The 10602-nt window shown below is 63.3% G+C and overlaps 1 protein-coding gene across 1 annotated transcript; it reads right to left on the bottom strand.

Annotated features, from left to right (window-relative positions):
• Positions 1–2009: 2009 nt before the first annotated feature.
• Positions 2010–8196, bottom strand: CBX4 (chromobox 4). The gene is made up of 5 exons (XM_079725331.1): positions 8113–8196; positions 7922–7965; positions 6703–6768; positions 4471–4537; positions 2010–4190 (listed from the first exon to the last, which is right to left on the bottom strand). Exons 1-5 carry the CDS (start codon positions 8179–8181, stop codon positions 2784–2786), a joined length of 1653 nt encoding a protein of 550 aa, XP_079581457.1. The 5' UTR covers positions 8182–8196; the 3' UTR covers positions 2010–2783.
• Positions 8197–10602: the final 2406 nt, after the last annotated feature.

The raw sequence follows: 10602 nt of genomic DNA, 5'->3' as shown, positions 1-10602 counted from the left end.
AGTTGGGCATCTCTGCTGCTCCTCCTGACCTATCCATCTACCTCTGTCCCATTGCTGATCTTCTGACCTTAGGTTCCAGGCTCTTCCTAGGACCATCCTCCTCGAAGACCTACCCCAGAAAGTCCACCACCAGGCCCAGTTTTCAAGGCCTCAGACCACGTGTAGGCCACACCTTTCTGCGAATGGTAGTGGACAGGTTTCCTTCCCTGCCCACCAACAGTGCCATCCTCTACCTCCCCTATGCTGTTCCCCAGGCTCAGCCTCGCAGAGGCCACCCACTGGGCAGGAGGGGTACCCCTAGGGGCTAAGGCTCACTCCCAAGTCACCAACTGTGCAGACCTGAACAAGGGGCTCCCCTTCCCACTCCTGATTTTTTAGTTCTCTTCTACCAGAAAAACAGGGAGATGAAATCCACGCCTGGCATGTGCCTTTGTGTACCAGTCAGTGAAGGACAGGCCCAATTCTAGTGCTGAGCAGGCAGTTTGCCAGGAGCAGTCAAGATTACCCCTCCCTTCATTCCCAGGGTGGCAAAGGGCATTCATTACATTGAGTGGGGAGGGGGGAGTGTTTAACTCACTCTAAAGGGGGCTGGGGTGATGGGGGTAGTGGGAGGGACAATTCACAAAAGCCAGGGCTAGAAACTCCCAACGGTTTTTTTTTTTTGAACTTCCCTTCCCTCCCTCCCTCCCCTCCCCCCCGCTAGGCTCCCCTCCCCCACCTCCAGCCGCTTGGTGGCCTGCAGCCAACACTGGCCACACTGTCCGCATTCAGGCCTCCTGCCCTCCTGGCCCTCTATCTCTTCCCCTGGCCTTCCCAACACTGTGCTCTCTCGCCACCTCTCCCCCCTTAACAAACCCCCCATTAGGAACCGTGTTGACCTCTTCCGCCCGGGCGCCCAGCACAGACTTGGCCCCTCAGTCCCAGACGGGCAGGCAAGGGGCTTGGGCGCCAGGAGCAGCCCCGCGCCCACCAGGCCGTCAGTTCCGTGGCCCCTGGCCCTGCTCGGCCACTCCAGCCAGGAAGATCGCTGTGTCTGCAGAAAGGACGCAAGCATTCCCGGGTCTCGGCTTCCAGGCCCGGAGGAGCCGCACCTCGGAGCTCGGCCCACTCCCCTTGCCCCCTGGGGGCCCTTAACCCCTTCCTGCTTGGGGAAATCAAGGGCCCCAGCCTTGCCACCCAAAGCAGGACGGGTGAGATGGGATCCCACGTTTTCCTGCTCACTAAGGAAGTGGGGACGGGCAGGCCTTGCTCCTCTGGCCTCTTCCCCCTCCCACTCCCCATCCACCTCGCAGGAAGCCCCCCGCCCCCTGCCCTGGCCGCGTTCGCGGCGCCTCCAGTCGGAGCCTCTGGCCTGGTGGTTTCCGGGGAGAGAGGCTGGCAGAGAAAGAGCCTCGCAGCTTCCTCGGTGGGGCGGGGCCAGCGATGGCAGCCAGGGACGCTGAAGAGGGTGGGAGGATCCCCTCCCGGCTGAACCTGCCCTACCCGGCAGGGATTATTAGGAAGGAACACCCCTGCCACATCAGGGCCAGCGCCAGGGTGTGTTGCGCCCTGGGGTGGGGGTGGGGGCAAAGATCAGCAGGTGCCGGGCGGGCGCGGCGCTGGGGGCTGGCCCCACCCAAGTCTCCGCGCCGCTCGCGCACCCGTGCACCCCTCCCCCCCACCACGCAGATCCCGGGTTTGCCAGCGCGGTGGGCAGCGAAGGCCTGAAAACTCTGAGAGCGGGGGCGACGCCAGCACAACCCCCCCGCAGGAATTCCCCTCTCCTTTGGAGAGCCTCTCGACTTCCGGGGAGCGGGGTCACTCCCCGAGTGCGGGCGCCTCTGCTCGCGAAACCAGTCCACTTTGCTTTTGCAAAGGTTTAAGCGCAAGTTGCGATAGGTTCCTCCACAACCTCACCGCCCCCCCCCCCACCCCGCCAGACCTAAGGCGGAAGCGGGATGGGGAGAGGGGTCCAGCCGCCTCCTGAGCCTCAGACGTTCGCTCTTCGCTAATCTCAAACAGCGAAAGTGCACCTTCAACATCTCCATTTAATATTTACATTCAAGCAGGTAATAATTGGAAGCTTATAGTTTAGACATTTCTAGTAGCAGCAGTTTCTAGAGAGCTCGTTTAGCCTTTTAACAAAAAAAATTTTTTTTTTGCACATAGAAACAACACATCCATGTGTACAGTATCAAAAAATATATACCAAGGTTACTGGTATTGCAGTTCCTGGAAGGGGAGGAAATGAAATCAACCGAAATACTGAATGAACGGGTAGAAAGGTCAACAGAAAATAGTTTGTCTGATATAGAATATAACATGATCTAGAGAGAACTCCATAAATCTAGGTTTTTATATTTCAATATATAAATACCTACAAATAAATATATATATATCAGCCCGAAGGGGGTGGTGGGCCTTTTGAGCTCAAACAATACATTTCAATAATAACACCACGTACAAACGGGAGTAAAGTCTGCACTTGACAAGTTAGCACGGTTAAAATATAATACTATAACTCTTAGACCGCCTCGAGTGGCTGCCCTGTCAGTCCCGGAGGTCCACGAGAGAGGGGATGGGGCAGATGAGGGGCGAGACCCGCAGGCACGGCGTGGAAGGCGCCAGTGTGGGCCGGGCGCTCCGGAACCCGGTGGAGGGGCGCGGTTGCCGCGGCTTCTGGCATTTTCGCGCTGGGGCCCGGCCCGGATCTCCCGCAGTTGGAGAGGAGGAGTCCGCCCCCAGGCCCCAGGTGTTAAGCCCCGGCGGGTACAGCGCTTCCCCTTCCAACGCCCTTCGGAAGGCTACACCGTCACGTACTCCTTGAACGTGACGGTGAGGCAGTTTGCGGTGACGTCGGTGATAATTATATTCCCAAAGAAGGGTTTGAACTCGCTGAGTGGCTCCTCGGGCTCGTCCTGGGCCTCGGTCGGAGGCTTTTCGGCCGCTGTCGCCGGCGCAGCTGCCACCGCCGCGGTTGCGGGCGCCTCAGGCTTCACCTGGAGGGCGCTGGGCGGCTCCCCGGCCTCGCCGCGCGTCTTGACGCAGCGCAAGTCTATGGGCTCGTCCAGGTCCGAGTCCAGCAGGATGACCTCCGGTTGCGGGAGGGAGGCGGCGGGGGGCACGTCCGCGGGGCGCTCGGCGGCGGGGCTGCCCCCCAGGCAGGTGGGGGTGCTAATGCTGCGCGCTGTCAGGCGCTTCTTGCAGGGCTCTCGCTCGCCGTGGGTCTCGGAGAGGCAGCGCTTGCGCGCATGGGAGAGATTTAGGTCGACGGCGTGGTGATGGTGGTGGTGGTGGTGGTGGTGGTGATGGTGGGAGGGCGGCTGTGTGCCGCGGGGCGGGTCCCAGGCCAGCAGGTCAGGCTTGGTGGTGAGCTGCAACGGCTGCTCGCCGAAGGCCTCCTTGGTCGGGGAGAGCTTGCGGGAGCCGGCCTCCTGGGGCTGCGGGTCCCCGGCCCCCGGCCCCTCCTCCTCCCTCCTCTTGGAGGGCGTTTCCACCTTCTTCTCCTCCGCCCCCGCGGCCTTTTTGAAAGTCCTGTCTGCAGGGGGGTGACGCTCCTCGGCAGCCCGCTTCTTGTGGCTGGGGGAGCGCGCCTCGCCCTCGGCTGCCTCCCCGGACTTGATCTTCACCGCCTGCATGCCGTTCTCCATGTACTTGCTCATCACGATCACGATGCGTCCGTTCTTGTTCTTGTTTTTGACTATCTTCATCTTGCCCCCAATCCCGTTGCCCGTTACCGCTTCCTTGGGGGCCGGCGTCATCCCGTTGGGGGGACCCTTCTCGGAGCCCTTGCCTGGAGCCCCGACCGCACCGGCCAGGGGCTTCACCGCTCCCAGGTAGCCCTTGGCCCCCCCACCGTGGGCCCACTTATCGGGCGGGTGGCTCTTGGCGCCTAGGTCCGGGCAGGTGGGGCTGGGCGCCTCCTTGTGGCTGCCCTGGTACTGCAGGTCATACATTTTGGGGTCCGGCTGGTAGGGGTGGTGCTTCTTGCTGTTCAGCTGGTAGTAGTATTTGCCGCTCTTGCCTGGCGGTGGGGGCTTGCCCGCCCGCTCCTTGCTGTGCGGCTGGTACTGGTGGTGCTTCTTGCTGTTGAGCTCGTACTGGTGCCCCTGGCCCTTGCCCTGACCACCCAGCTCCAGCTTGGCACGGTTATCAGCCGAGGAGTCCTGGAGTCCGGTCAGCACGTTGGAACGACGGGCAAAGGTAGGTACCTAGGGGAATGGGGGTAGAAATGGAGGGAGAGGTAAGAGGAGGGGTAAGGCCAGCCCCAGAGCAAGGCTCAAGCACCAGGAGTCTCCCAGCCCCTACCAGGTCAGCAGCTGCGTTAAGGGGTGGGGAGGGCGGGGAAGGGTGTGGGAGGTCATGATGAAAGGAAGTGGAATTGGGTGTTCTGGAGGAACTCGCCCTGACTTCCGGGCCTGGAGGCAGCTCAGGTGGCAATGTCATGGGAAAGACTTGTGAACGGCCCCTGGGGCCAGGGAGTGTATTCACCTGCACCACCAGTGGTTTGGGCTTCGGCCCTCTCTTCCGATATCCCATCAGCTGCTCCTGCCGTTCCCTGGGGAGAGGGAACAGAAGGCAGTGCTATTAGCCTCAGAGTCACCTCCCTCCTGCTATGCCGCAGCCTGCGTGATGCCCCCACTTTGGTGAGCAGCAGGGCCAGCAAGAACCGGAGGGACCAAGAGCTCACGGCAGAAGATCACCTCGGCCGCCACTTGGGTGCCTCGGTCCAGCCCAGAGTCCCGCTTTACGCCCACACCAACCCCTATGTGCCCAAGGGGTCTTCTCCGAAGGTCTCCCCCACCTCAGATGTCCATACCTGAACCGGGCCCCCGCACAGCCCTGCCTCTTTGCCTGCAGCTTGGGGCTGGGCGTTTTGGCACTGGTGTCCACAGCCTTGGGCCCGGGGCCCTGCACAAAGTGCACTGGGCTTCGGGGTCCAGGGGATGCAAACAAGTCCAAATGAGGTGTGCGTCCACCCTGGGCCTCCCCGTCAGAGGCACGGGATGCTAATGACCTCATTAAGATTCAGATAACGAGTGCCGCCGGCAGAAGGGAGGACTCGTTTCCTTAAAGGCCAGGCACTAAACAGGGGGAGGGGCTGCGCCCTTGTTTACACAGCGGCAAATGAGCCAATTAGGGGCTGGGGGCGGGGGCCGGACGCCGAGGCAAGGGCCTGGGCAGGTTCGCAGCCACCTGGTGAACCGGCTCTGGCAAGGCCTGGGCAGAGCTGCTGGGCGGGGCGACGCGGGACGGCACGCAGAAGCACCGCCTCCTCCACGAGCCCGGGCTCCTAGCCTCCCCTGATTTCCAAATTATTAATAAAGCCCATGGCGGTGGCGGTGGTCAATACAGCTGCCAGGCTTCCGTCTGCGGCCTGGTGGAGGGTGACCTGAGGCTGGGGGAAGGATGATCCTAGCACTGCCCAGCCCTCTATGGGAGAAGTGAGTAACTCTCCAGCGTTGGCCAAAGTTGCAAACCATTCCCGGGCCAGAAATCCGCTCTCCAGCGACCCTAGGTAGCCCCCTCCCACCCTTGGGCTAACCCAGGGGAGTTCCACCATGCCTGGGGGCCCGGGCCGCGGCCTAACTCCAAAGTTGCATGGCATTGCAACAGCCTGCGTTTTAAGTCTTTGGGGACCCATTATGCAACATGGCATCAGCCGCTGATATGGTTATAGGGTGGTGAACTCCCAGGTGGAACCGGGACAGGATCCCTTCTCGGCGCCCCCCTACATCGCAGGAGAGCAACTTCCCTGCTGGTCGCTTGTTCCAAGGGTCTAGAGTTTACAGTTTTAGCGCCAAACGCGCCACAGGAAATAATGCAAAATAAAAGGGGGAGGAGGGATGGAAGGCAGCGGTGTGGCCCAGCTCCGCGGGCTCTTGCCGCTCCTCCCCTCCTCGATCGCCCTTCCCCCTTCTGTCCTCCCCGAAACAGAGAACCGCAGCCACCGGCGGTGAATCCAGCTGCAGCAGCTGCAGCGTGACAAGCATCTGTGCCCACGATGAGCCCCTCGTCAGAAGCCACCCCTCCACCACCAGGCAGTGCCCATCCCACACCCTTTGGGCCAAGCTCCCCCCGCCCTGAGAATGGGGTCCAGACCCACCAAGCAGCCTAGTGGGAGGTGTGAAGGGCACGCAGCTCCAGAAAGAATCTGCCCCCTGCCAATCCCAAGCTCCCTGGGGGGTGAGTGTGGCAACTTAAGGCCTTGTCAACTTTTCTCCAGTCCCCAACAGGTTAAGTTCAGTTCCGTGACGTCCGGTGGTTTCACAATGCCAGCTCCCTTGGAGCTGCCCCGAGAGTTGCCCGTGCCAAGCGGCCAGTGGCAGCAGGAAAGCAACACCTAGGCTCCGGGGGTGGGGCTTCAAGGTAGCGAAAGGAGGGGGGCCGGCAGGGAACCAGGCACAGCCCCAACTTCTCCGCGCAGCTGTAGGGCCACCCGCATGCACCCTTCCCACAGTTTCCCCCAAACACAAGCCTCTCCTTCTCCGGCCCTGCCCACCCCCCACCCCCCACCCCCCCACCCCCGCAAGCTGCAGCAACCGCCAAGGATGTTGGTTAGAGGAGCCGAGGCCCCAGCCGTGCCCATTCAGACCCGGGGGGAGGGGACTCCCGCCAGCCCCCTCCCGGCCCTTTCCCCCTTTCCTGTTGCAGCGTTGGCCCACTCTCCCATTCCCATATACGGTCACGGCTGCGAGAGGCGGCTGCTTGAGGGACGCTCACCTGTTCTGGAAGGCGATCAGCAGCCGGGGATCCAGGATGTTCTCCTCGGGTTCCCACGTGTTATATCTTGCAAGGGAAAAGGGAGGGGGACACGGCGTAAAAAAAAAACCGAGCCAGCTTTGCGGCCTCCAGGTGGGGAATGACATAAGGCCCTACTCTGTCTTCATGAACCGAAAGCTATTTAGCTGTGGATGTGGGGGTGGAGAGTAAATTTCTGCAGGCCTGACACGGTCCCTGATACACCCTCCCCGAGTCAAAATAAACACACAAGGGCAGGAAGAAAGGGGAGGGGTAAGGAAAATGAAACTAGCAGTTTATTTTGCAGTTGTCAAGAATTTTAAGCATGTTACTGCGACATGTTCCAAAGCCACTTTGCTCACCAGGAACCCTGCGTGCAAAGCAGCCAAAATGCAAAGTCGCAGTCCCCTCCTCCTCTCCCCAGCCCCGAGTCTCCGCGAGGGCTTCAGCCATTCTCCATTTGACCCCTAATCCGATAACCGTCAGCCAAGCGGCCCCCCACACCCCCTCGCGGCCCTGGAGCCCGCTGTCACGGGCAAGCAACCCCCAAATACTCAGCAACACAAAAATATGCCTCTGTGTGTGTGTGTATGTATGTGTGTGTGTGTGTGTGTGTGTGTGTGTGTGTGCCTGCGCGTCTGTCTCCATCCGGTGCCTTCGCATTTCAAATTAAAAAAAAAAAAATTCCCCACCAAAAGCGCCGCAGTGACAGTTCCCAACATTTTCTGCTTTTTTTCTTCCTCTCCCTGCACCACTAGGAGGGAAGAGGCACACAATTGCATTTTCGTCGCTTTTTAATTTTTTTTTTTTTTTTGGTTTTGCAATATGGAGCCGTTCGGTGGAGGGAAAGGGGAAAGGAGCCATTTTCTGCTGCACATCAGTCAGTGCCTGCGCCCTCCCTCCCTCCGCCGGCCTCCCCGGCTCGGCCCCGCGTCTCTCCAGCTCCTCCGGCTCCTTTTAGTGCATAAATTAGTGATGGCATTTCCCGGAGAGCAGAGCACAACACAGGGCGCCGGGCTCGGGCTCGGCGGCTCGGCTTCCCCAGTGCCTGCCACCGACTTCCCCACCCCCTCCTCCCTCCACCCCACCTCCACCCCGCCTCCCGTCCGCTCCCCCCACCACCCCACCAGCCCAGCGGGTCCGGAGCCCGGGAGCCCCGCGCCTCGGCACCGGGTTCCCCCGCCCCTCGGCCGCTACTTACTTGGGGGACCAGCCTCTCCATTTCACCAAATACTCCACTCTGCCCTGAGGGGGGGAAGAGACAGCACTCCATCAGCTTCCGCGGGATCCCCGGCTCCGGCCCGCAGCCTCCCCACCCCCTCCCCGCCTCCCCGCGGGCTGCTCCGGCTGCCGCTCCCCCGCCGCCTCGCCGTCGCCCCCGCGCCGCCCTACCTTGCGGATCCGCTTCTTCTCGATGCTCTCCACCGCGAAGACGTGCTCGCCAACAGCTGGCAGCTCCATGGCCGAGCCGGAGCGCGCCGGGGCGCGGGCGGCCGGCGCGGCTGCAGACGCTGCTGGCTGCAGACGCTGCTGGCTCCCGCCGGCGCCCCGCTGCCGCCCCGGCCGAGGCGCCCCCGCCGCCTGCGCCGCCGCCGCCGCCGCCGCCGCTCGCCCAGCACAGCCCGGCCGCCCGCCGCTGCCCGCGCCCGCCCCAGCTCCCGGCTCGCGCTCGCTGAGACAACTGAGCCCGGGCCGCGGCTGCACAAGAACTCATGCAAATCCGGACGTCAGCGGGCGGGGCCTCGCCGGGCCCTGCTCGGCGTCAGGGGGCGGGCCGCGGCCGGGATTGGCGTAGCCGGGCCTACCGGAGGCCCCGGGCCTGGGCGGCGGGGGGGGTGGGGGGGGAGGAGGAAGGGCGCGGGAGGGGGCCGGGAGGAGGAGGGCGCCGGGGAGGTGCAGGGGGAGGGATCTGCGAGCCTGGGAGAGGGACACTGGAGGGAGGGAACGGGACCGGGCCGGAGAGGTGTGTCGGCGGCGGGCCGAGGCGGGGTGGAGAGCTTGACGGGGCCGCGAGGGTCTGGCTGCGACCCCTCGCCTGCGGCCTACCGCCTCGGCCGGCTCCCTCGCCTCTCATTCTCGGCGTGCACTGCCCAGGGACCCCTGCCGGGGGCCACGGAAGCATCCACTGCAGTTTCCATTTGCACCGAATTGCATCATGTGCAGACTCCCAGGGGGTCGCCGGCAGGGGGCGGAATCGGAGCAGGGGCAGCTCGCGCCCCCACTCTCTGTGTCCCGCCGCCCCGCCCCGCCCCGCGAGGCTTAGGGCATTTAGGAAGGCGAGGAATGGGAAGAGAAAGGATAGGGAGGAGAGAGACGACCGGGTGCAGAGAACTGCCAGGGAGAGCGCGGAGAGGAGAAAGGGGATAGAGGAGCAGCTAGCTTGGGGCCCTAGGGCTCAAGAACCTTACCAGAGGGTTCTCCGATCCCACCCCGGAACCTGTGAGGCTCCTAATTTACCCTCAGCCCTCTCCTTATTGGGGCGAGGGCGGGATGTCCAGTTTCCAGCAGCAACCCCCCGCCCCCAGCCCGCGGCCAACACGGAGGGAGGCAGGGAGGACAAAGAGGGGGCGAAGGGAATGTCCAGGTCGGCTTGGGGGCCCGAGAGGACTTCGTGGGGTCCAGGGAAGGGCTTCGAAAGAGGGAGCAGGGAGGGTCAAGAAAAGGTTGAAGCTGAGCAGGGCACAGCGGGGCCGCACAAAAGGGAGGTGAATGGAATGGCCGAGGAGCCAAGCACTCGTCACGAATTCGCGCTCCCTGCTCCCCGACCGGCAGCGGCGGCCGAGCCGAGGCCCTCCCGACGCGGCCGGAGAAGCCGCCGAGTGTGAAGTTTAGCACCTCCGGCGGCGAGACGGCGCGTTCCGGCGTGCAGCTCCAGCGTCCGGCTGGGGGAGCTGCTGCGCCCCACGCGGCCTCCCGAGGGCGCCGCCCGCGGGGCCGCGATCTCTGTGGGGTCGGAGTGAGGAGGGAGGGGACCTGAGGAGGAGGCAGGGCGGCCCAAGTGGCAGGGGCAGGGGCGCGCCTGCCCGGGGGTGTGTCCGGGCCCCCAGCTCCGGGCCCTTGAGGGACCAGGAGCAGGAAGCTTGCGCAATCCCTTGGCTGAGCGTCCATGGAAGAAAGGAAAGGAGCAAAAGCCGAGCGAGAGTGGAACGAGCGGGGTGGGGTGGTGGTGGGCAAAGAGCCATCCGGGTCTCCGCTCCCGCCCTGACACACGTCCCGGAATGCTGGGTGGGGACTGCGCGGGGGCTCGAGAAAGCGGGGGAGGGGCGAGGTGGGGAAGCGAACCCCCAAAGCATGCGTTGGGCTCATTTTCTCCCGGGAATCCGGGAGAAGCCTGGAGACGGTCTGGTGTTTAAGGACGAACACGTTGACTCCACCATTTCACCACCACGTCGCAGCTCCCGCGGCTCGGCGGCTTCTGCTGCCCTGGCGGCCTCGGCTCAAGACGGCCCGCGTGGCTCCTCCCCGGAGGGGTCCTGGGGGTGGGGATCGTTTTCTGGCTGCCCCAGAGAGGGGCAGAGAGGGGCTCGGTCTGCAGCGACTACCCTCTGACAAACTTGAGGCTCAAACCCAAGATTCCCCCGAGGAGGTTTTGGGGGGACGCGCCGGCCTGGGTGGGGGCGACGCCTGCTTGTAGTCCTGGGGTAGGGCGGCTCTCTGGGTTTATAGAAGGTGAGGGAGGCGAATTCTTTGGGAGGGGGACACAGGAAAAGGTTTTCCTCCCCCTGCTGTGTTTTGGGCTTTTTCCTGACGCTCGTGTCCCGGGAGAGGAGCTCTACTGTGAGACAACTTGACCGTAGAAGGGGAAGGCTCCCCGAGATTGACGGGGGAAGCGCTGTCAGCGCGACAGTCACCCTTCCAAACTGAGCCTACCAACTGCCAGGC

The sequence above is a fragment of the Hyperoodon ampullatus genome (assembly GCF_949752795.1).
Source record: "Hyperoodon ampullatus genome assembly, chromosome: 19".
NCBI classification, from domain to species: domain Eukaryota; kingdom Metazoa; phylum Chordata; class Mammalia; order Artiodactyla; family Ziphiidae; genus Hyperoodon; species Hyperoodon ampullatus.
This window is presented reverse-complemented; position numbering and strand designations above follow the sequence as displayed.